Source organism: Stigmatopora nigra, chromosome 18 (genome assembly GCF_051989575.1).
Source record: "Stigmatopora nigra isolate UIUO_SnigA chromosome 18, RoL_Snig_1.1, whole genome shotgun sequence".
Lineage (NCBI taxonomy): Eukaryota > Metazoa > Chordata > Actinopteri > Syngnathiformes > Syngnathidae > Stigmatopora > Stigmatopora nigra.
The window spans coordinates 7,030,670-7,057,985 of NC_135525.1; the positions used below are offsets into that span (position 1 = coordinate 7,030,670).

Sequence of the window (27,316 nt, forward strand, 5' to 3'; positions counted from 1 at the left end):
GTCGCGGAAATGTAAAATGTGGACATTAAGTTATTCCCTGGTATGAATATTTTGTAATTGTATAATGGAATAAATAGCAGGTGGTTTGAAGTAGTTTACAATAATTTGTAGTTTTCACCTGAGACCACAAACATAAAATAATTTTTATTTTCTCGGTTGTCCTATTTTTTTTACAAGGAACTTGACAATTAAAAAGATAATATTTAGGTTTTTAGGCTTATTTATGAACAGTTTAAATGGAAAAACAATGAAAAGAATAAATGTTTATAAAAGTTCCAAAAATAACAAAACTGCTTATCCTTGTCAGTGTTCCAAGGTGCTGACTACAGCCGAGATTGGTCGCCAGTCAGTCGTAGAGCCCACATATAAACAGACAACCTCTCTCAATCACAACCCCACCACCACCCAGCAGGACTCGAACCCGCACATCCCGCAGCAAAGTCAGGCAAAATAATCATTACAATATTAGGTAGCCAATATCAAAACAGTCATATATATATGAATTTTCTCATTTAGTTGTTGATTAATCATAGCAGCCATAATTTACAGTCACTGGGAAAGCCAATGGACATTTTCATAAGACGCCACTGAATTTCTATAATTATTTGGAAGCTGCGGACAAAGACATTTCTACTTAACGACATTTTTTCCCCCACCAATTTGTTTCCGTGTGCACTCTGTTGCCAGTTAGTGATCATAAAAAGTATAAGTCAAGGCCTATTTGTTGAAATGAGCTTCTTAGCAAATATTTGTGGCCAGCCCAGCTGTGTGACTTACTCCATTTTCCGCAAAATAAGTATGCAGAGCGCCTCGCTCGTAACGCTTAACCGCCGCTTTGAGCGCGGCCGTTACTCTCCGGCCCTAATTACACCCACGGACGATTTGTTGTCTTGTACTCCACTCCCATCTCGCTTTTACTCCGTCATCCTCCCACTGACGTCTATTGACCTTTTAGGATAAATTTCCGTAACACTTGGAGAGGGCGTGACCTCGCTTCTTCCCTGGAAGAGTGGCGGGCCTGTGTAGCGTCGGCCAATCGCTCGCCTTCTGCTTGCCAAAGCCAACAGGAGGCGCCGCAGTGAGAAGAAAAATAGGTGGAAAAAAGTGCACTTTACAGACAATTTATTCGTGGAAAACAGTCTCTCGCTGTTTTTCACTGTTATGTGTTGGCGGCTAGACAGACGACTGATTTGTATTGTTTTTACCGCCGCCAAGGGCATCTTGTTTCCGTGTTTTTTAGAGGGTTTGAGGTTCGGCTAAAGGTAAGGGCTAAAAGGTAAAGAGTTTCAAATAGGGGTAAGGATTAGTTAAAGATTTAAGGGTAGGGCTGTGTATTTTTTAACTGTATTAAAGCTAGGTTGCAATCCTTAATATGAGTGGTTCAAAGAATGGATGGATAGCACATAAGAGTGAAATACAAACATCTCAAGCTCAAAAAAGTGAAAGATTAGATAACTTTATTCAGAGTAGCAAGAGGGTGAGAATACAGACACAGAAAAAGACACCACAGTATTGACTGAGTGGCAAAATATTTTTAGATTAAGTACCAAAACAGGGCAAAAGTAGAATGGACTCTTCAGGCATTGTTAGAATTGGCAATAATAAAATGCAGGGACATATAGTTGGCCTGATGTTGATCAAAACCAAGATTTATCTATAAAAACGTTTTGGTTTCAAATAACATACATTGAGGTATATTATTAGAGACTGGAAGATACTATTTATTTAGAAATTGATAGGTGTCGGTTCATTATTGAAGCCCAACAATTAACTTAATTCAATTAAAACGTTAATATGGTGTCAGTTTGTGGTCAAAAGTGTTGAATAAATATCTACATTCTGTCAGATCATTGTCAAAACAACTACTTAAATGAATGTCCATGTTAGGCAAAATATTGAATTCAAACTGCTTAACTGAAGTCCAGTTTCCTTACAATGGTGAGTTTTACTGACCTGCCAAAGAAAAAAATGAAATAGAAACCGCACTAATTGTCAAGCTTTAATTCCACTGACACTAATAGATTGCTTGTATCCTTCCTAGTTATAAGACATTTCTGTCTAAACGGTTCACCAAGATGTTTACCAAAGATTGTCCATTTTAGAGAGGTCTCTGGTTAAGATGGAACACTTGTGCAGTCCTGAACTAGGCGAGTCGGGTCAATCCATTTTAGCTCTGTTTGTCGTTCTTAAAGTTTTCCAGTTGTTGGCCTAATGGGAGGACACACATGAATAAGATCAAATTCACTTTTTGGCAGAAGGCCGGCCTCTTTGGCGCAGGGAGCAATAATCTAAATAGCAATCACATTATTCACTCGAGTTTCGTTTAACTGGAGCGCATTGTCTTCTCCTGGCCTTCGTAGCATGAACATCATTGGCTCGGCGGGTGTTATATTTGGCAAGCTTAGCTCATTTTTTGGGGAAGCGCTCTCGTCTTCCTTTAACATGCCAAGCGTTAAATAGGTCAGTAACGTTTCCATCGCTCTTGTCGGGTTTTGTAAAACACACATGACACGCGGGGCCCGAATCGGGCCGCGTGGACGCCGGCCAAGCGCATTAATGGCAACCAGGCCGAGTCAGATGACATTGTTATTGCGGTCCTTCTTAGGGAAACGGGGCAGGCTGAAAATCTATATTTTGATTTATAGTGCCTTCCCAATGTATACGCATATCGGGCCTATCCCGGTCTCGCGAGCCGGAGGGCCCCCCCGCGTCATCTGCTGTAGCTAAACGGGGGGTTCCCCTTAGAGAATTTCCACCTGTAGCGGGATATAGCGTTACTGTGTTGATTGGAAGCGACTCAAGTGGTGAGCTCTGTGAGAAATGTGTCGGAATAAGAAGGTCTTTGTGGTAAGGGAAAGCAACAAGTTAGCAGACATGCCTTCGTTACCCCTGCTCGGGAGGTCTCGGTTCACCAAGTGCTGGATTTTCAGTCAAACTGACGTTGGAATCGGAAACCAAATAGAAAAACCCTTTACGTTTCCTTTTATCTTGACAGCGGTATTCTGGAAACATCATTTTTTATCGGAGAGGATATACTCCAGACACCCTCGCAATAGGCGAAAATGTGTTTAATGTAGGGAACATGTATTTATTTTTTAGTAGTTTTATCCGCGTTCAGATTTATTGAAGGACACTCATTTAAACACACTTTTTGAATGGCTGTGTAAAAATGATGAATATTTTTAGGAAAAGATTAGAAAATATACCTTTTTAGAAGTGAATCCATTTAATATTTTAGTCACTAAACATAAAAAAAATATATTTTCATAGTAGATATTGGGAAAAAATATGTATTTATTTTAAATTTCATCAAATGTTAATATTTATTTTTGAAAGGGACTTTAAATAATAAAAGACTTGATGTAAATTTATGTAAATATGTTGTTCATATTTACTTTTTTATATTTATTTGAACTTATTATATTTTTTATTCTTAAGACATTTCAATGACCTTGAAATAATATATTTTTTAAGGAAAATATTAGAGAAAAATACTTGTTAGTATAGTTTAAAAAATACTTAAATCAAAACTAATTATGCAAAGAAAAATGAAACATCATTTCACGATAAACAACATTTTTACACTTGTTATGGCTTCCTTTTAAAGGGAATCAATTGATGGGATAACGCATTTTTTTTTTCGTTTACAGGCTGAGTAACTCTTGACGATACATTACAGATTATCTCCGCTGTTCGCCATCTTTAAAATGGCATTTAACTTTGTTTGCCCAATGATGAATCGACCCTCACGCAGACGTAAAGACATTGTTCCATTTGTTTTGCTCAAGTGTTATGATTTACCGAGGGAGTCCAGCGGCGCGTTAAAGAGCAACGGAATTATGATGCATTTTTGTAACATCGCATCTCGCCGTTTATTATCCGCTTGAAGCGATGATACAAATTCCGTTCTTTATGGTTTGGTATTAACTGCCTTATTTTTCTCGGGAGACGAAGCGACGGCTAATTTATCACTGGCGGCTCACATGAAGGAGGGGGGGTTGTTGTGGGGGTCGTAGGGTGTGAATGATGGATGGTTCCGGCGGTGTTGTCTGGCACGCCGGCACCAGCCGAAAAGGAATCTAGAAGGTTATCAGAGCGATAAATTCAAAGTTTTTCGCCGTTTCTCGATGCAACGTTGGAGCTCTCCTAACCCTCTTGTCGTAAAATGTCAGGAAAAACTTACAAAAGTGCCGAGTGGATAACAGATATTGGATTAGAGTTAAACTGTAGTTGAATCAGAGTGACCGGTAATAACCTCAGTTGAATTCTGGCCAGTAAGAAATGACAGAAAATTGGAAAGTACATGTGGAGAAAATGTTGCCTTTAATCGTAAATGACTGTTTAATTTATGGTAATGTTTTGCATAGTGTTATAAATGTAGGAAAATTCCTAAAATGTACAATTATGATATATCAAATTACTCTGAAGATGAAGTTTATTTTATTATTGTTATTTATAAGTCATGCACTTTCCATTTTAATAAATTTAGAAACTCTAAAGAACATCATTTTTAATTGCAAATATGACAATACTAATCCAACCATTCCTTTTTACATTTGACTAAATGAAAAACATATATTTCTATTTTGCATTGGAATAAGGATGCATAAAATAAATGTACAAAATATGCAGATTTGAAACCCAATTAAAAAGCTCAATGTGACACAATTTAACATAAATTATATATACCAAATGTTTATATCAAACATATCTAATAAAATGCATCAAGTCATACGTTAATATAATAAGTAATTTAGTATTTAAACAGATATTTCAAATTTAAACTATGAACATTTCACTAAAATAAACAAACATGCTGCCAAAATTACATTTTTATCTTTAGCCTTCACACAAATCTCTTAATTCACTTCACAGTATCCTTAAGCGTGTTAACAGGATTATTTACCTGCCTGTTTATTAAAACTATACAGTATATATACAGCCTTTGAAGTGAAAATATGGCAGGTAAGTCATCTGTGCACAGGCACTCTATTAGTGCAATGATAGGCTCCTTTAGCGCAGAGAAAGATGGCTGATTGTATGGCGTCCCTCTCAAGGTCAGACGGCAGCTAAGAGCTTTTTTTCCGCTTACCTGTGCAGACAAACGTAAGCCGAGAAGCTCGTCGTCGTTGATATTTCCATCCGCGGAAGTCTGCAGAGGACATAAAGACGCCCGTAACTTGATAGTACCGTTTTTTTAATGTCTTTTTTTTCATCTGGACCCAATGATTCAATCCTAACCAAACCCGAGGGTCCCGCTTTTCAAGGAAGGTACAGATGACATTAAAGGTCAAGCTAGGGAGTGCAGATGTTTTGTCTACTTGTCGCCCGCCTGGATTAACTCCCTTCCCACACACTCACTTGTCTGAACCCCAGCGATTGGATGTAAGGATTGCCTGCTATAGTAATTCCTAAGCGAAGTCAACCTTTTTGTCTGCATTAACCGTTACCCTAAAGCGGGGCATTAAGTTCTATAAGGCAAATGTGCAAATCTTTTCATATGTTAACCCACTGAGCCTGAAATTCCAGCAAATTCACATTTCCTAAACAAACCACCCTCATTTTCTTTGCACAAATATCCCCCTAAACTTTATATTTGTCACTATTTACTTACAGCGTGCGGTAAAATGTACCCTAGCCATCACTAGACAATTTATATCTTGATTTCATGTCTTAATTTGGAAAAAAGAGGAAAGGCGAGTGCAAATCTTTTTTTGGGGGGGGCTCTGTTGCGAAAAATAAATACATATTTAAATATCCATGCAAAATTGATAAAGTTCTCATCTGTCTTCTTTTGGTTGCTGCAAAAGGAAAGCTTCTTGTTTTTTTCTTTAAATTATTAACCAGCACAAAGAGCAGAAAGAATATAAAAGTTGCGTGTGTTGTGGTTGAACAGAAATAGAACTACGATATGATTTGCCATAAGCATCCACTGTAGCCTAAACTGTCACAATTACTGTGAAAAGCACTTTGACTTAAAGTGATCCTCAGTCTGAATTTTTCATCCTGATGCCGTAGTGTCAGCACAACCGGCAGCCAGGAACCCGTGGGAATACAATGAGGATCTCTGGGATACAGGCTGGATTCCCACTTTGAGTGGTGATTTGTAGAGAAGACTGATCTGTAAGGAAATGAGAGCGGTAGAGTGGCTTATCCAAGCCTTTGACTGATAATCAGCTCATTATCGTGTTGATCATTTACAATTCCACTCCCGCCTGCTTGGCTAGTCTTTTGATGGTGTCATGAAAGCAGTTTTTCAGTGGTCTAACAGCGGGCCTTGGATGTTCGAAGGTGTTTTTCAGGTGGTTTGTTCTTGTTCTAGAGTCTAGACTATTGAGCCTGTTCAGGAAGTACATTTGGATCTTTATACCACAATGTCAAACGTATAGGTCTTGACTCAGTGCAACAAAGTTGTCCTATCGGTTTCCCAAAGTATTACTTATTATATTAGGGACTTGGCTCAAGTACCACACCTGGAGAATCACTCCTGTAAAGCCTTAAGAAGCCAATAACAAGTCGTCCCACAGGAACCCAATGGTTTACTTCAGGGGATTTGTACCAAAGGAGTCCAATTTCAGGTCAACTGTAATCAGAGTCATAGAGCAAGACCGTTAACACAAGGAGTTTAAAGACTGAGACCTTTGTGTTTGCAATCAAATATCTATAAGCCAAACCTGAGTCTGATCATTTTCTGGAAGGACTACTACCTGACTTCAGGGTCTGTTTGTTGAAGGTCCCAAACTGTTTGTTGTAAGATTTTCTTAGAAATCACTCACTTTTTGAAATCCAGATCTCCTAGTCGCACTTTGTACCAAAACCACAAACACCAATATTTCAAAAACAGAGTAAAAAAATCCAACATTTGCAATCTGGAATTGCAAGCTGTGACCGAGCATCCCCAACATAGCTAACTGTGCATGAAATTGAACTGATTGGTGTTATTGACCAGAAGGCTTGAAACTCTCTCCTCTGGTCCTTTTTTTGAGCTACCTGATTGACTGCAAAATCCGCAGGCCGCTTTCTTTGACGCCTTTGCACTTTCTGGAAAAGAGTGATTTAATGGAAGCTGCCAGAGCTCATCAATGTCAGTACTCCTCTCACAGCAGCCACCAAGCCACACTTCATATAAATAAAAAAAAGTGCACAATGAAGGAATGAGATGGACAGGCATTTACTCTGCCTTTTGTTTTTGAACCGTGCACTTAAAAGCAGTGAATGTCAACTCTTAAAAAGGAGCTACTTGATCCTACAGTTTAAGGATTACCAAAACCTTTAGGGGCCTGCTGCAAGTGTTTTCTTGGTTCACCACTGACTACACACTGGGAAAAGTTTGGATATTCCTACTGTATGAAACATACACATCATTAGCCACTGAGATGTTCCTAGGGAGAGGAAACTCTAGATCAGAAGCTTGGAGAGACGCCCAGCGGGCTTTCCTGGCCACTTCCAGAAAACCCTGCTTTGTTTGTTGAGTCTTTTGTCAACCTCCTTACTCGAGCTTCATTACATCGGAATTGCATCATTATTAGCGCCGAAATGATTCTTGACAACACGCAGAGAACACGCTGACCCAAGGGTACGAGAGGAGGAAATGAAATCCTTCATTTACATACAAAAGCAAGATAATTGCTTAAAGAGACAGACGCCATCTTTACCAACTACATCCCAGGGGAAATAACATTGTCAAATAAACTGGGAAAAAAACATGTTTTGTTGAGAAAAATATGTCAAAGCAACAATTTTTCACATAGCCATTTAATCTAAGTTTCGCTTATCCCTTTGTAGGAGTTAATGTGTCATTGGTGATAATTTCTGCACATCTTTCGCCTGTTGACGGCACCAAATCATTATTTCAAGAGTAGTTTTATGCTATTCACAATCACTGTCCATCCGTGTGAGTAATTTAGCAACATATTTCCAACAATTAGAAAGAAACACGATAAAAATGTTCTTGACTCAGCTATCAAAAAGCAAAACTAACCTACATAGCCACCTGTTGCCATTTATACGACACAATTACAGCTTCCCATTCACCAAAATTACCCTCTTTCTCAGTTAATTCCAGTTGATAGTTTCCACTTTGGACTATTTCCAAATTACCCTCTGATATTCCCCAGAAAAGTTCCTCCCTAAAAGCAATGTTATCACACCATCTGTGAATGGAGATGGATTGTCTCCAGGGTAGATATGTACGTCAACATTTTTCAGACAATTTCTTCTCATCTATTGCCGCTTTGTGTTTATTAGTGTAGGAAGGAAGCTTCTGGCAAAAGCAGAGGTGTTTTGTATCTCGTGTTTGTATGTGTGTGTGTGTATGTGTGTATGTGTGTGTATATATGTGTTTGTCAAGCTTTTTCTCTGCGTGGGTGCACCGTGTACTCATGCGCATGTTAGTGTATGTGTGCCTGTTAACGACCCTGCAAAATGACAAGCTGAGTTGGCAGTGAGAGTACAGCCGAGGGTCATAGAGAGAGAGGAAGAGGAAGAGGAGGAAGACAAGAAGAAGGGCGCCGCTGTGATTCACCATGCTGTCATTAGAGGGACAGGGGTGGGTGGACGTTGGTTGGGGGGGGTACGCCCGTCATGTATTCCCACCTGAGAGGCCGGCACATGTCGTTATTTACAGCATAACCTTGGATTGGAGGGGGGGTGTAGGGGTTCATCATGTCGATGGAAGAATCAGATTGGACTTGACATGTACCCGAGCCGTTGACCTTGATAAGTGTGAGGTGCCGCGAGGAAAGAAGGTTAGAGGAGGAAGAAGAAGAAGAGAGGACTTCTGTTGGCTTTCGCTAGCAATTTGCGGGTCTGTGTCCATGTCAGGGGAGGAATGTGGGGAATGGATGTATGGCATCAGCCTTATAGAGTTGAGCAAGAGTGAAAATGAAGTTTGGTGGAGATGCCTACCATGATTTAGTAAAAAAACTAAATAGATTTAGTATTTAGATATTGGCTTTTGGAAGAAAAAGCGTTTTCTTCACGATATTGAAAATTACAATGAGAAAATGTCCAATTTTCAATGAGGTGTTAACAAATCCAGCAATAATCAATCAAACGTCATGCAGCAGCCAGTAGGATGTTTTTTTCTTTAAAAAAAATCCCATGAGATTTAAAAATTGTAAGATTTTGAGACTGGTGCAATCTTCAACAAAAATCCTGAGTATATCTGATGACATTCGATACTATTTTTGCAACAATCTAACAAATACTTGCATTTCAGCAACTGTCATGATGCATCAACAACTATTTTGTGAAAATGTCAGCAATGTAACTCCATCATTTTGAGACATACTCCTTCTACCACTAACATGAGATTTCATCTCACCTAAAAAAAAAAACTTAAACGGAGGTGTAAAGAAAAAAAGTTGACTGAATAGTGAGTTGCAAACAAGTCAATGTTTATGCAAGCAACGATGAGGCCTTGAATTATGCCACTTGTGTAAATAAAATGAGCCTCCCTTTTAAGCCAGCAGCTCTCCAATGACAACAGCGCCTTTGTATGCACACTCCAGTCCTCTTGTTTTCGATGGCCCTTCAACACATCGCGAGCACAGTGTTTGCTGGCAAAACACTCATGTTTCCACGTTTGGTCTTGTTGTTTTTTTGCCTGCCCCAGTGGATGATCCAGAAACCCCACAAGGTGGCGACCTTTTTCGGCTGCATCGGCACCGACCGTTTTGGCGAGATCCTGAAAAAGAAGGCCGAGGAAGCCCACGTGGACGCTCGTTACCACGAACAAAGTGAAGAGCCCACCGGCACTTGCGCCGCCTGCATTACCGGAGACAACAGGTGATTGGTCGCCAACTGTACTGTCAATTTCGGAACTGTCCAGGTGTGGTTGTCACTTTTAAAGGACGGGCTAGTGGGGAAAAATGTCGTGGATAACGGTCAGTGAGGAGTTGAGTTGTCAGTCATTTGGTGATGTTGGCGATCTCACTCGGCGGTCTTGACAGGCTGGCTTGTCTCATGTTGAGCTGTGACACTAGAAAAGGTCACATGACGTATTCAGGGAGAGTCGCGCTGAAATATTTCTTACAGGTGTTTTGTAGACATCTCGCAAAGCGCTGGTGGGAAAGGTCGCCTAGTTGACAGCCGCTGACGGCTCTTATTATATGTGAGCTGGAGATGGATACAAATTTGGGGAAATTACCGTGATATTTCTGGCTTGAGTTATTAACGGTAAGTTAAAGATGACTGAGGCCGTTTCCTGTTCGGATAAAAATGATTCGCTCAATGGCAGCTTTTAAAATTGAAATGGATTTGATGGTTATAACTGTCAATGGTAGTGTAACGGAGGGCTGCAGACAACAGAATAATCCAGATGTATACTGCAAAATATACATATACTGTACATACACATTTACATTAGAGAAAAAAATGTCTAGCAACAATACAAATTCCCCAAAAAATCAATCAAAAAAGCTCAATTTATTTGCTTTATTTTGTTTTATGGACTTAAAATAATCCAGATGTATATTAAAAAAAATATATATATATATATATTGCTAATTACCCTCTAATATGGTTTTATATTGAAATGACTTATCTGTGGCTTGTTATTATCCCATTATTTGCCCAAATGAATAGTGTTCTTTCAAATAAGACTACTTTCCATGATATACATCAGTTCCCGTATTTCTCGTTAACCCTCATAAATGCCAAATTCCTGGAATCAATGCTTTACTCATTGAAATTCTCGCACGGTCTTTTCCGTTTTGTAACGTGGTAAAAGGCAGCCAGCCCTCTTTGTATTGCAGCACCTGCTCTCATGGAGTAGCTCTGATTGTTGCACTCACTTTGATAGGCGCTCATAAAGAGGCCGCTTTGGAGGGGCTGCTACCTAATGGCCCGTGTTAAGATAATGCCACCTGTCTCTCGTTATATCAACCCCTCTCTACTAAACACCCGCATCACAACTGGCAACTCGAGCGGCCATGATGGTGCTACTCCATTTTCATCCTCACATTTAGTCTTTTTCAACATGGAGGTTATTGTTTGCATAAAAAAAAAATGTTTTCCTTGTATGAAAGCAATAGTGGCATGCTTTTGCACACATTTGTAGACTCTTGCAGGAAGGTATACAAATATGTTAAACAATATCTGTGTATATTATACACATGAAAAGGGAGATTTGAACAATGAGTAAATAGTGATGTATAAATATGGCTAATTTTTGTAAGACGATGTCATACCTTGGCTTGAACTCGTACATTTTTGAGCCGCTTATCCTCAAGAGGATGGCATGGTGCTGGAGCTTATCTCACCCATTGGTCCAATCAGATACACCCTGAACTGCTTTCCAGACAATTGCAGGGCACGGAGAAAACCCACAAAGGCATGGGGAGAAAATGCAAAGTCCTCAGAGAAACCACAATCTCAGGAATAGAAATATGCTAACCACTTTGCCACCTTAAATTTGCTAGTATTGGTCAGGTATTTTCAAGAGATTTAATTACTTAATTCACACTGCATTGCGTGGAATTGTGTTTGAAAAATGTTCCCACATTTTTTAGTTGGAATTTATATCAGAAGTGACATTGGATTATGTTCTCAGTAGTCTCAAAAAGTATTCAGGTTCACTTATTTCAAAATGAACCCTGCACTGTGCAAAATATTGATTGAAAATAAATGATAATTACCATGTGTGTGGATAGATCTCTTGTGGCCAACCTGGCTGCAGCCCAATGCTATAAGAAGGAGAAACACCTGGACCTGGACATTAACTGGGAGCTGGTGACCAAAGCCAAGGTTTATTACATAGCGGTAAGTGTCTATTAACACTTCTATTGTTGATTTATATGACTGCTATATTTATGCTTAGATTATCTTACAGATCTATGTTACAATACTTCATTTTATACTTGCTATATTTGGCATAATCACTGTAAAAGGCCAGTCCTGCAAATCTGTACTTACCATTGTAGGGAGTACTCCATATTTATTTGCTATTTTTAACAATATTTTCAAGCTTTTTTGTCATCAGTTTTGTTAGATTTGGTCTCAGGGAAAGAAAGTACCCAAAACTCATGTTTTAGGATTTTTGTATCTCATGTCAACCTCAAAGCCTAAAGGCCAAATCCGGTCTTTCATATTATTTAGTTTTGCCCACCAATGTAACATAATAGGCGCTTGTATTATAATCTTAACATTTTAACTGAAAATACAGTAGTTTATGAATTCATTAACATAGGAAATATAGTCAATGATAAGTTGTTAGTCCATTGATTGATTCATTGTGGCAATATTTTGACACCCATGTCTAATGCAGACATTTAAATATACATCAAATTTTCTCCAATTCTGGAATGATCCTTTTTACTTGGCAAAATATCACTAGCATCAACAAGTGACAAAATCTCTCCCAAAAACGCCCAGGGCCGTTCTCCCCTTTTATCTCGGGAACAGTCGCCACAATCCCAGGTCGTAACTCAAGCCGAATAGCAAACGGTGCACATTCCCTGTCAATTGGCAGCAGAGCTAAATGGCGCGGGAGCGATGGGGGCGAAGGTTCGACGGGTGGGATTCAAATTGCGGGTGGTTGAGTGTGTTCGGTGGGTGGAGGGTAAAAGTGGGCCACAAATTGACGTTTGAAGAACTCCTTCCCACCCTTGACTTGAATTTAACGATCGCCGTGACACCTGCACTCGTGTTATATCTGTTGTACGGGGGGATTTGATTGGTTAAAAGGATGATGAGCAGCTTCATCATCGAAGAAAGCATGCGAGTGAGCGCTGGCGTTTCCCACAAAGAGAGAGAATGTTGAAGCGCTGCCAAATGCTCAGTGGCAGGCTGTTGCTAGGAAATGTGGCTCCTTAGGCAAAGCATTGCACAAAGAGTAATAACAAAGGCAGGAGAGGATGGGAAGGGGGGAGCGCAGGGGGGGACGGAATGGCTCACAGCATTTACTCTTCGCACAGACTGGAAGATGACAGGCATAATATCCATATTCGATGCTCGTGTGTCCAGAGTGGGTGAAGATAGGCTTGTTTTGTCATGCTTTTGTTATTTGACACTTGTTTATCGATATACTGGATTGTGACACCAAACGATTGGTCATGGCCCAAGTGGGCAGTCTTGTAGTTGTTTCGATGGGAAGTAAATGATCACATTTCAGTGGCATTATAGTGAAGGATGTCACATCAATTTTGACTTGCAACACCCACTCAAAATGGGGAGATGTTTTTCAGTGTCACTATAACTGTAAAATTATGGAATGATCTCGTGCATCTGAAATTGCGATCAGTAAAATCAGCATTGAACATACCACGGATTTTGACAACTATATTTTGGTAATCAATTCATAATTTTAGTGACAAACTTGGATAAATAGGTGAAACCTAAGGAAATTGGACAAAGATAACTCAAGAACGAATAAAAGGGTTATCAAACTTTTGAAAATATAACCAATTTTGTTTACAATATCAATTAATCAGCCTCTGAATCATTTTAAATAGTAGCAGACTTTGTAACACCAGCAAATATCTCATCTAAAGAATCAAAATTGTACCGTATTATCACAACATAAGTGATTTACACCAATTTATAATCAAAACAATGTAACTATATCGATACTGTATCGCAAGACTATTCCACCCCCATCGGACAGTAATAATATCATTATACTCTGATACAAGATAAAAATAGCACCATGTTATTACTTTTTAAATGTAGGCTCGCGGTACACATCAGAAATGAAGGATGGTGTATTGATTTATTGTGTGAGTGACTCTAATTGCTTGAGATGATGTGTTCATGCTGGCCCAGTTAGCCTCCTTCCCTCCCGTCCTTCCTCTCAATGCTACTCCCTCCTAATGTGAAGACCCCCCCCCCCACCCCCTCGCCCGCCTTCTCCATGTTCTTCTTTTATCCACTCTGCAGCATCACCACCAGCTTGTTTTTCTTACCACTGAGCACTTTGCCCTGTAATTTGATCTCCACTCACTGCATTCATCCTTCAGCTTGCCACTTGGAATTAACCTGCTTGGCATGCATAATTACAGATACAATATATTATAAAGTCTACCTTACGATCACGTATGGGATGGTTATGATGGGGATGATGATGATGAGGATTGGGGGGGGGGGGGGCAAGACAATTGGCTGTAAAAAGGCTCTGTTAATTACCGGCGGGCGCAGATGGTCAGAAATAAGCCAAGGATAGATGGAGGAGACACCAGCCTTTGCCAAGTACCCCCGGCCAGACACCGGTGTTTTATGGTAAAGCACCAACAATGCACGTGTGATGAGAGAAAAAGGAAAGGAATACTGAAAAGGGAAGGTCTGATAGCTGTTTTGAACTCATTTTTTGGGGTGTATAATCCAAAACGGGTCTGTTTTGTCTGAATAAGACCAGCTTTACATATTTACTAATGTATTAACATGCACAAAACTAGCCATATTCTTTGTTAACATTAAATTGCAGTCATTCAGTCTTAAATTTTAGTTAATGTAAAGAGAATTAACTATGTTAAGTAGTGTTTTCCAAAAAAAAATAAAAAAACAAGCTTCCACAGTTAAAAATACCCAAAAAATAAGAAATTAAATGATAGTGAAATATTGAGTTGTGCATTCCAACCAGTTAAAAACAGCTGTCAGACATAAAACTATAAAAAATGATCTTGTCCAGTGTTATTAATATCATGAGCATAACAGTCTCATATTTTTTTCAAATCAAATTTGTGTTGAATACAGACAGTATAAAGAAAAGTATCCAATACTCCTAGTATGACTTATGACTCAATGTCAGTATCATGGCATATAGTATAATTTTCCCCTTTTTAAAACTGTATTTATAGCTTCACTGGAACTCACATAGCTAATCGCTTAGTCAAAATGGATTGGACATTCAGTGCAGTCAATGTGAAGTAGTTAGTCAGAGAAGCTGCAGCCAGATAACATTCACATTATTACTCTGCCTTGGTAGCCCCTGTGGCGAGTACCTCCTCTAAAAAAATATAAAGAGGGAAGGACTCCTAAATCCTTCCAAGTAAGCGGCTAAGTGACAAGCAGCGAATGATTAGCAACTTCCAAAGCGGATCGTCCTCACGGTGACCTTGAGCTTTCCTTCTCTACTGCTGTTTGTCTCTAGCGTTCCTTTTTTTTCCTCCCGCCTCTCCGTCCTTTCTCGCCACACTGCGCCACTGCGAGAAGCCCCTCTAACTCCCAACCCAACCCCCCCATTGTCCTGCCTGGAAGGAAAAAGGACGAGGCAAGGGAATGAAAGAGGGAGGCAAAATTATCAATACTCTTTGGAATGTAGCCTTGTTACTAAATTGCATGAATATTGTACATAAGGAATACATCTCAAAGTGAGGAATATCCATTCTATGACAATTTAACTTGACATTTACATTTGAAATATCCAGATTTTTTTCTCGTTATGCATTAAGACAAGTTTGCTTCGGATTATTGATAGAATGACAGTCCGATAAATTTATGTATGTCAATATATCCACATAGCAGTACTCTTTTGTTGTTGTTGTTGTTGTTCTAGGATAGAAAAAACAAGCCATTAGGGAGTTTTCACAATAATTTTAGACAGCTGCAATTTGTTGACAACTAGTTTCGGGTCATCTAGGAATAGGATTGGCTGCTAATTCTAGAAATTTGAAAGAAAACTGTTCTTTTATGTAAAAAATAATCCCAATGGTGATCTATGTTTATCATTACGATCGATTTTAATCGTTCTTTACACAACTAATCAAAATATCGACATAGACCAATGTATTGTTACACACCCCTAATTTGTCACAGTCAGTTATATGCCATTCTGTGTCATTTACTCTTGAGACAGTACCACTCACTACAAACATCATTATTATAGCTGCCAAAACAAATAGTGACAGGCCGTCTCATTTTCCATTATAAATCTAAAACAATACACAATTGTCCAGTTGGTATTGTGACTGTTAAAAGGAACTGGGACGAAATATCAATACCAGGATGTACCACACACACCCTTGTCCTTCCACAGTGCTTGGGAAGGGACAGGAGAATAAAATACAGGCAGTAGAGGGAAGTGGGGCTAAAAAATATGGAGGTAAAGAGAGAGGGGGAGCAAAAACTGGCACCGTCCCCACTTTGTCTGCAGGCGATCAGTTACCATGCCTCTCGCCCACCAAATTGAATTCCCGCTGCATTTACATGCCAAGTTTGACTTGTGGCCAGGCTTATTAAATACATTTGTAGATCATTTCATCTCCATTTGAAACACTCTGCAGAGACTTTTACATTTCCCTTCCGGTTTTGTTTGTGCAAGCTGTGATTCAAATGTGTGCAATAGGATTTTTAGACAGCAATAAATGGGAGAATTTGAGGAGAAACAATACTATAATCGTGTTTTGATCATTCATATATTGGTATTGATAATCAAGGCGGACATTGACGGTGATAGACGTCCAATCATTTGGCCTGTTAATGAGTTAGCGCGCCGACCCACTCGGTAAGTGTCCCCAAATGGAGCTTTGTAGGACTTTTTAGTATATGTATATGCTTTAGTATATGTATATGCTTTAGTATATGTATATGCTTTAGTATATGTATATGCTTTAGTATATGTATATGCTTTAGTATATGTATATGCTTTAGTATATGCATATGCTTTAGTATATGCATATGCTTTAGTATATGTATATGCTTTAGTATATGTATATGCTTTAGTATATGTATATGCTTTAGTATATGCATATGCTTTAGTATATGCATATGCTTTAGCATATGTATATGCTTGAGTATATGCATATGCTTTAGTATATGCATATGCTTTAGTATATGCATATGCTTTAGTATATGCATATGCTTTAGTATATGCATATGCTTTAGTATATGCATATGCTTTAGTATATGCATATGCTTTAGTATATGCATATGCTTTAGGATAGGCATATGCATTGGTATAGGTATATGCATTGGTATAGGTATATGCATTAGTATAGGTATAGGTATACGTATTTGTGTAGTATTTACTGTTTTTCCTTTTCAAAAAATATAATAAGATGAAATAGAAATGAAAAAAATATTTATTTGGTTGAAAAAGTCAAAATTAGTTCACTTTGGTTAACAAATAAAATCAATGCAAACTGCCATTACCTTAAGCTCTGTTAGCAAATGTTGTACTCATTACTCCAAGAATACAGTTTTGAAAATGCTCACAAATATCTAATGTTTTCATCCAGTAAGGGCTGTCCGTAAATGGCCTCCAGGCCACTCATTTAAGACCCGTGACCTACAGTAATGTGCCCCTCTAATTGAGCTAACAATTTCATGTCCAATCGCAAGCAATTGCATCAATAATCATGCAGTAATTGCCTGCAACGTGTCTTCCGAGTCCGCCCTGGTGGTGTCACATTTGTGGCCACTTATGGCATTTCAATCAAGTCTTATAAGAGGCGTGAGGCGTTCAAGTGTCTGTTTGTCTGTGCCAATGTTAAACAGGCGTATGGGAGCGCTGCCTTTGTCAGCAGGGGGGGATGCCCGGGCTACACCTGTCTAATTGAGTGGTAATGAGCTGTCGGGAGGATAGCTGAGGGGTGTGGGGTCGGGGGCCTCCCTACCAGTGGGATGTGCAACCCTCCAGGCATGAGTGGGCACAAGGTTATTATGCTCGACTCTCTTGTTTAAAATGGGCAGTGTATCTTTAAATATCATTGGCAATAAAACAATAATAATCATGCTGTGTTGTAGTTAGCCTCTTAAGAATTCAACACTTGATATATTCTAAATACATGTCAACAGGTTCCAGAAAAATTAATAACGATGGATATATAAGATAACTGTAATTTAAAGGAGTCAAATATATGTACTGGTTTGGTTGTGTTAAATTGGGCATATATTCTTATTTTTAAAGAAAAAAAACTCTTCAACATAGTACATTATGTAAGCATTGTTGATGTCTGTTTTTATTTTTTATGTGCTAATTTATGTGAATTTTTTACATCCAAATTTTCGGACAGGGTAATCCTAAATTAAAGACATAAAAGTTTATGTTGGGTATGATGTCTTTTCACCCATCATGACAAGTATCCCATTCATAATTGTTTTTCAGCAGTCAAGCTGGTTATCCAAGGCCATGTAAACACATTTGAAAAAACAAATTGAGCTCTTGGGACTTTTGGGTGTATTCCAATTCATGTAATACACTGTCCATTCACTCATAGAAACATATTATTCCAAATGTCCAATAAATAATAACAACATAATCAATTTAAAGTTAAATATGCAAAAAAAGTTGACAAACTGTTCCTCAGAACCAAAAACAAATGAGAATGCAATTCTCTTCAAAGAAACAAAACTTAATAAAAAAGGAATATCATATGAATTAAGGTCCATTGTCTCCAAAGTATAACAAAAAATGGGAATCATTTGAAAGGATTTATAAACTTTTCTAACTATTCATCCCATAAGTCAAACTCCTATAAATGTCTAAAATGTCGACTGGTAACCTTATGTAATGTCATTGAAGAAGTCAAATTTAAAAAGCTGAAAATTTATAACATATATAAAACATGAGATAGATTGTGTTGTAAATGTTCAGCACATGAGTAAATGTAAAAAAAAAGGGGAAAATGACATTCCTGTCATCATAAAAATAATTGAAAAAGGTTGAAAATGTCACTGTCGTTCATGGCCAACGTAAAACGGAAACAAAAGACAGAGTCAGGCTCTTGTTTACTATATTATAGTTTGAGATGAACCTTTTCCAATAGCAACACTGCATTAATGTGACACGCTAATCTATCACATGAGTCGTCCCATCTGGTTTAGCAATAGTGTTGATCAATTCAGTATGGAAGCACTTACAAGTTGGCTTTTGTTGTTGTTATTGCCTGTGCCATAATTTGATCCACCGAGGAGAAAAATGCTTTAATCCACGGCATCTTGGGTAATTGTCTCCTGGGAAAAGAGACGGTGCGGTGATGGTGGTGGGGGGGCATGTTTTGGGATCTGGCTGGGCTCCAGGGTGTTGTTCATATGATTGTGTTACATTGTAAAAACACTCTCGCTTGAACCAGTGTCTTTTTTTCACCCCAGATGACATGGTATGTTGTCTGTTTGCTCAAATTATTATTTTCTTTTGGGTCGCCTCACCTGGGTATCAACAATTGTAACTGCCTGGTAGAATTGGGCCCCGGTCGCCCCACCGTTGGCGCAAGCTTTAATTGAATCGACTTGAGTAATTATTTGAGAAGTAATACCGAGGCGAGGGAAAATAAATAGCCACTTTGCGGCGGGGAATGATGCCTGATGGCCATGTGTTGATACTCTCACCAGGGAGCGTGAGGAACCTGCTTTAGTGAGTTGAGTGTCTGATTAAGATTCACTCGGCGGAGTTTGTGGAGAGCACGTCTCATGGGTGCAAAGATGACGAGTTAGAGGGCCAGTTTTTTATTATTGTGCCCCAATCTGTATGAGATACTAATAGTTGGATGGAAATGTAGGAATGATGCAAATTTCAAATGGATTGCAGATACAATTTGGCTGAATAGAAAGTGCAATGAAAAGAAATGTATTTTTTGGGGGGAATGGGTGGCAACTAATTCAGGGTGACCAACCCCAGCTGCCCATATTTGGCTTGGATAGGCTCCAGTAACCCCGTAATACTAGTGAGGATACAGAAAATTAATGAATAATCAAATACATGTTAAGTATAGTGTTTTTTGTAAGTAAAATTGACATTGCAGAGATCCGTCTAAGATCTGAGATCAGTTTTGGATTGTGCGTCCTGTTCTGACAAATTCTAAACAAAAACAACTTATAAACCTAAAATAAAATAAAAATGGAGTTTGCCAATGTTATCATTGTAATGTATTCAAAGTAGATCTTTGGAAAACAATGATATAGTACACAGTAGTCATAGTCTTACCTTCTCTTTGCTCATACATAGCCTTTGCTTCCAAAGAAAATTAATAGCAATAACCTTTAATGTCGTTAACTTCAGGGAAATACAACAAAAACCAACATTCTTTACAAATGAGTCGACTAATAACAAAAATAATTGGTGATTTAAATGAATAGTTCCTGGTAGACATTCTTCACAGTAGTACATAACACACACTCATACTTCATTGCCAAGTTAAACAGACGCATGTTTTTGTATGAGATCAAACTAGCCATAACCCTGCTTGGCATTCTTAATACATTAAAAAGGAAACATTTTAAGATGAAATGTACATTAGTCTAATACTCCAACTACATTTTCTTGGCTGTGGATTTGGGAATTTTGTGCTTTCTAGAGGTCATCCAGGGCATAACATGCGTCTGCAAGTGTGCTTACCAGATGTTAAACTTCCCCCCATCTTCTTAGTGTTCCCACTTTGTGTTTACGTTCTGTCACGAGAGCCCTGTTGCCAGTTTGGCTTGACTACATTCCCAACTGCCAATACTTTTCATTGACTTTCTCATTCTTTTTTTGTGGCTTTTAAGAAGTACCGAACGCGTCGTAATGTTTACAACCCGCACGTCTGCGCGCCATCGACTCGGTGTTAACCCCTCATTACACCACCGTATATTACTTTCCATTGTTTAGCAGCCGTTTGGGTTTGACCTGATGCTAACGCACCTCTTAACCTTTATTCTCCTGATGTTTTTGAATGCATCTTGAGTGGAGGACGACTTCTTTTTTTTGCTCTGTTGTCATGGAGACTGCTCACGAGACCATGTGACTAAATATAGCGCCTCTGGTGTCTTTTTTTTCTTTTTTTTTAGGGGAGATAGGATGAGGTCACACTGTACCTAAGCTGCACACACGTGCACGCAACATAGTTAGATAAACCTTCCTGGTGTTCATGTAATTGTAATAGAACAATTGCAAATTAAAGCTACAAGTGAAATTGGAAAAATTAAGGCGTTTTAATTATACATCCCAAAAGTTCATTTAGGATATTTTTGTTAACCATCTGGGTTGGGCAAATCAACTAATGGATAAGCTAAGAGAATTAATAAATTTTTCAGAGTCCATTTATGCTAATAATTGTCCAAATCTTCATATTTGAGCTTCTAAACTGCCATTGACAATGATAATGGAAGCAGATCTTCTTTAAATAATATTCACAGCACAACTTTTAATTAGCTCATTTTGGAGTAATATTCAATGACTTTATAGCACGTGTCAAAGTGGTGGCCCGGGGGCTAAATCTGGCCCGCAGCATCATTTTGTACGGCCCGCGAAAGTAAATAATGATTGCCGACTTTGTTTTAGGATCAAATTCAAATGATAGATATATATGTATATTATATTTCCTTTTTTGTCCCTTTTTAAATCAATAATTGCAATTTTTTGATACATTTTTCTGTGTTTTTAGTTCAAAAATAATTTTGAAAAATCTAAACATAAAAATGCTAAAGTAAACATTGTTTTAGATCTATAAAATACTGAATAGATATTTTATTCCAGTTCTTTTGATCCATTTATTAAAAAAAAAAATCTAAATATCATATCTAAAATGGTCCGGCCCACACGAAACCGAGTTGACGTTAATGCGACCCGCAAACCAACCTGAGTCTGACACCCTTACTTTATAGTATAATAGTACTAAATCGTAGATCACATGATTGGGGAGGAGTTGACTATCAAAATAACCGTTTCTGTAGCGCAAAATACGACTTAAAGCAAGCAGTCACACAGGAAAAAAATCGGAAAGAAAACATTTCCTCAGTTTCTCTCCCTTATTTTGACCTCTGTGGTATAAACTACGCTTCAAAAAAGTATTGTACAGTTTTTCCTTTCCACCGTAGCCAAGTGCTTGCTCATATGTGCACGTTTCTGTCAGTTTTCTTGCTTGTGTATAACAAGTGAGGAGTAGCATTCTTGACCTCCTCAATCTGTAAAGTGCCTTCAGATAACCTCTGTTATAAATGGACTCTCTCTAAATGAATTTGACTCGACTTGACAGTTTATTTTTAACTGAATGCGCCGTATAGGCTAGTTTTTTTTCCCAATTTGACTGTCGAAAAGGGTTCGCCATCACTGCCACGATTTCCATGTTGGTAATAAATTGTTAAGCGTGTCAGCTGAGAGATTGTTTTCCTCCAATGTTTGTTCTTCACAGCTTTGGAGGCTTCACGGGTTCTTGTCATGGAACATTTCGAGTGTCTGGAAAGTGTCAAAATGTTCAGCCACACATGAAAAAACATCTTAACCTACTTCTTCTTCATCTTCTTTACTGGCTTCCTCTCTGTCCCTGCCACTCAATACTAACAATTTCCTTGTGATGTATTTTTGATGTGTTGCTTCTTCGAATGGCTGGCATTTATTAGTAGCCCGATCATGTTGTACGAAGGCCCTTTTTTAAAAAAAAGTTGGGTTACTTTGTATTGTCATTACTAGTCCAAATAAGCCATTTTGAAGGGTCCCTTATTCTCAAGCAATTTTCGCTCTCATGCCATTGGTGATGACGGCGGCTGTAAATAAAAAGCAGACCTTTCGTCCTTTTTGATGCGCCGCATGTGCGTGCCTTTGTTGCAGATGCTGTGGCGCAATCACAGAGGGGAGGGGTGGCGGCGGTGGGCAATCAAAACAATAACAACGGACCCTATTTGACAAAGCCCCCGGCTTTTCGATTGTCAGAAGATGTAAGCTGACTCATGCGCACAAGAAGGGCATGTATCCCTGTGGGCAAGGGGGAAAAAGGAAAAAAAATAACTTTGCTTTTGCTTGGATTAATTACCAGTGGTTAGCTTAACGTGGCTATTTATTTATTTAATGAAGAAATAATATATTAGACGTAAAAATTAGGGAAAGTTCCTGATCCAAGGAGGATTGGGTTAAAACTGTTGGTTATTTGTAAGGAAGATTGTGAGTTAAGATATTAAGTAACATTATATTGCAAAAAATATACAAATATAAAGCATGTTTTCTACACTACTGAAACAAACCTTGCAAAAAAGAAATTAAAATGAAAGAAAATTGTTAAATTTTTCACATTAGTTAACATGAGGTAAGATAAGTAACAAAATATTGCAAAAATATATACAAATATAAAGCATGTTTTATTGATTGCCACAGGACTGAAACAAACCTTGCAGAAAAGAAATCAAAACAAAAGAAAATAGCTTGATTTATCACATTAGTTTACATGAGTTAAGACAACAGGTAACAAAATATTACAAAAAATATATAATGAAAATAGCTTAATTTACCACATTTGTATGATTATAATGTTGCAATAGATATTTGGAGGTAGTACTTAGTTCCTGAATACATTTTCTTGATATTAGATCGGTAGTTGATATCGACAGAATCTAAAATTCAAGTGACTCAGACTCATATGTAATCAATACATCTCTAATATACAAATGCCTTAAAGCTACATGCTGAATTAAGCCATTGACTACCATTGATGTCAATAGAAATCCAAGCCATTTGGCCCAGAAGGACTTTCAACGTTAATTCTATATCCATCAATGACAGCCAATGAGTTAACTGTCGCTTATTCTTGCGTAGTAAATGCAAACGCCAAAGACAGAACTCGTGCAACAGTTGGTTGAATTGAGTGTCGATTGGTCACGCCCGAGCTCCACTCTGCAGCCGTGACCAATTGCAAGACTTAATCCAACTGTTGCATCACTTCGGCGGTTTCATTATGTGACCAAACCACAATTCTGACCACAAAAAAGGGTTGCAAAACCTTAGCAGGGAACATTTTTTTTTTTATGCCTGGTTGTCGTAGTTAAAAGCGAAAGAGAAATGAATGTACTCTAGCAGTTTGAATGAAGCTGTGCTTTTACAAATTTTCATCGCCGTTGACTATTTTTTTATTTTTTTATTTTTTCCCTGCCGGGGAAGTGCACTTTGAAGTCGGATAGAGTTACAACTCTGAGTGGGTGAACAGGCAACAAGCTTAAATGTATATTTGAGCTGAGTTGAATATGACAGTTTGTTAAGGTGGAGTGAAAATTTATATTCAGTGGTGGTTAGTTGTTAGCTTTTTTTTTTGTTGAAAATTCAGCACCTGTAGCCAATTTGGTTTTGCAACATGAAATTTAGTAGGCATACTAAAAAAAAGTCTTAAGAAGTATTGAAAGAAAACAGAGACAGAAATGTTAAGTACTACAATATGGAATAATATAAATTAATAATTGCATGGGAAAAATACTTTTGGTTGTATAAATTAATTATAATAAGGAAATAAATGTTTTTTATTCATAGCCTTAACAATATAGAAATTATAAAGTAGTACTGTATAAAATATGTTTTTGTTATTTGATAAACTCAACTTTACTATTTGTTGTTATATACATTCTAAATATTTTTTATGATTGATCATTATTCATTTTATAGTCTATATTTATTCACTACAAACTAGATTGATGAATATAAAATGAATACAATCAGAAATAAGCTCTTTAACTGTAAAATTGTTTTATTGCTGATTTACTTCATTTTAGTATCAGAAAGTACTCCATAAAAGGTTAAAATTAGAAAAAATATCCACATTAAAACTACTAAACTTAACAAATTTACAACTTAAATGTATTTTTGCAATCTGAATTTTCTGCAAACAATTAGGTCAAATTTCATTTGCACATTTAAAAGAAAAAAAGTATATTTGAAAGCATTAGATCCATTAAAAGCAGTACATCATGCTCCACTTTGGAGGTTCCACTATACAATAGACGCCATCTTATCAGGTTAAGACATCTTGCTCATGAGACGTCCCATTTTTAATATTAGCCATGGGAGACTATCTACCTAAAAGCAGCATAAAAGGATTAACACAGTGCTTCTTCTTTCAGATATAATGCCCTTTTATCGAGCGGCTTTGACACCGTAAAAAAAGGCTAATGATGACAATGAATGTCAACGGAATGAGTAATGTCGCGTCATGCTGTCGCTATTTGCATTCCTATTGATCGCGGCTCGTGCAGACGCCAGTTTGTTTTTCCTCGGCCGTGTTACTCGATCATCGGGTGTCCTGCGGCTAATGACCGTCGTCTCCCCGTAGGACGCGTGACACGTTCGCTTCACTGTCAAACTTGCTTTGCAATTATCGAGCAGGAAACCCAATAATTGTGATACTTTCCGTTCCTGACAATTTACACTGACCTTTGTTTGGAATGGCTCCAATCATTACTATTAAGTTGTGTCCATTGGTGTATTGTGTAGGGGGAGAACGGGGTTGGTTGTCAAGGAAGTAGATTGGTATACTTGTTATAACTAGGCCAGAATTGGAGGATAGATGACAACATTGTTTTGAGGGAAGATGTTTTTTTAATTTGAAGGTCTTTACAATATTTTTAGGTCTTTTAGACATTATAGTAATTCCAAAGTATGAAAGGAAAGCTAGCATTTTGATTCACATTTTCTAGATAGCCAGTTGCTTGCTTTTATTTAGGTTTAATATAGAATGGGGATGATTCTCACACAATCAACTCTTCATAGGTATTTTTTTGTAACTGTACAGGGCATAGTAAAATGTTGTTTATTCTCAGTTGTGTGTATTGCAGTTTTTGCTTTTACACAGTAACAAAAAACTGATTGTTAACATTGAAATCGATTATTTTTAATGTCACTAATTTATTGACTGTGATAGACATCCGACACATTTGAAATCGCAAATGAATGTTTATTGTACTAAAAATAATTGACTGCCACTTTCCCACTTCAAATGAATTGGACATTTACTCATGTTAATCTAATTTAAAGTCACATTAGTAGAAGAATGAATAAAGCCACATGATTGGATGTCTATAGCCGCCAATGGCATCTAATATCTTAATTAAAAAAATGATACATTAATTTAAATTTGGCTTCCTCTAGACTAAATAAATAAATGCTAAAATATGACAACAAACCCTGCTCTCCCCTACACTTTTCCACCTGTTTTAGACAACTGATATGACGTTATCATAACAACGATTAGCGATACCAAACTCTAAGTTGGAGCCTCTCAGACCCCGTCGCCATGGTGCCATCCCATTCAATAACAAACATTTCCTCTTGATGTTCCCCTACCTAAGCCCCTTCTCCTCCTATCCAAATCACCTGCTTTTACGTACGCAGCGTGATAAATTCCAGCCAGCCAAAAAAAGTCGAGTGTGCCGTAAAAGAAGTAAGTTTTCTCAACGAGCCGGGAGAAAGTTGAAAAGAATAACTTTCGCCTTTGATTTGCTACCTTGAGCACTTTTCAGTGAATTTCCTGGAGTGATAAGGGCTTAGCCAATGTAATCCTCACAGGACCTTTCTATGGCATGCCAGGAATCAAGAACACCCTTTTCCTCTCCGGCACACACAAATGTCAGGAAAGAAGGAAACGAGAGCTAAACTACGCTAACAATACAATGGAAGATTGGAATTGTTCATCGACTAATGTTACAGAAATATTACCACCATTTAAAAAAAAAATAATAATGAAAAATGTAACTTATTGGCTGGCTCTTGATGGCTATTGGCATCCAAATCTAAAGTTGACACGCCCCTTTTTCCATTGTGATATTTAAGTTTTGGTTATGGAATCTTAAGTATTTTGGTATATACAGGGATTTTTTGATTCAGGCAGAGTTATGTTCCCAAAATTGCATTGCAACCCAAAGTTTTAGGTGGGATTATTGTAATATATAAATTAATGTTGCCCCTCCCTCTTTCACACCAGTCAGACATGCGTTTAGAGACAGCTTAGTAAACCTACAACTCAACATACAACACAAAAACATACATGCAATCCAATGTATTACATTTCTTTCCTTATTTTTAGGTTAGAGCTGTTTGACTATGACTCTCTGCAACGTAAACTCTCTACTGTGAGCATTTATTTGACTAGTGGTTGAATTCCAAACACTGGCACATCTCAACAACATCTAGCCTAAAAATACAAAAGTAAAAAAAAAAAATTTCAATTACAGTGAAAGTAAACCACAAGTTGTTTAATGTGAATACTTATTTTGCAGGCATTCGACCAACCATGCGTTTAGTAGCTAGTGATTATAAATTTTGGGCGTAATCAACAAAAAAAAGTATATTCTGCTCTTACACAAAACTATCTCACTTTATTCCACTTTATTCCACGTTATTACACTTTATTACACTTTATTGCACTTTATTCCACTTTATTCCACCTTATTCCACCTTATTCCACCTTATTCCACCTTATTCCACTTTTTTCCACTTTTTTCCAATTTTTTTCACTTTTTTTCACTTTTTTTTTTTCTAACTCAACGACTGAAATTATTCTGAAACCCTGTGTGGAAAAAAATTGCATCTGTGCACTGAGCAAGAGTATCACTGGCAGCCATTTAAAGAGGCGTGAGAAAGGCAGACGAGCAGCGGGCCGGCCTCTCTCCGGGTGCTCGCTCGCATGTGGCCGACACATTTTTGCATCTT

At 37.8% G+C, this 27,316-nt stretch overlaps 1 protein-coding gene across 2 annotated transcripts in view; it reads left to right on the forward strand.

The window, feature by feature from the left end:
• Nucleotides 1–27,316, forward strand: part of LOC144211260 (adenosine kinase-like) — a 75,675-nt gene that overhangs the window by 25,452 nt on the left and 22,907 nt on the right. For both annotated transcript variants that reach the window (XM_077738355.1, XM_077738356.1), the window contains exons 5-6: nt 9,617–9,789; nt 11,655–11,763. In XM_077738355.1, coding sequence (XP_077594481.1) covers nt 9,617–9,789; nt 11,655–11,763 — 282 coding nt within the window. The remainder of the gene's footprint in view (nt 1–9,616; nt 9,790–11,654; nt 11,764–27,316) is intronic.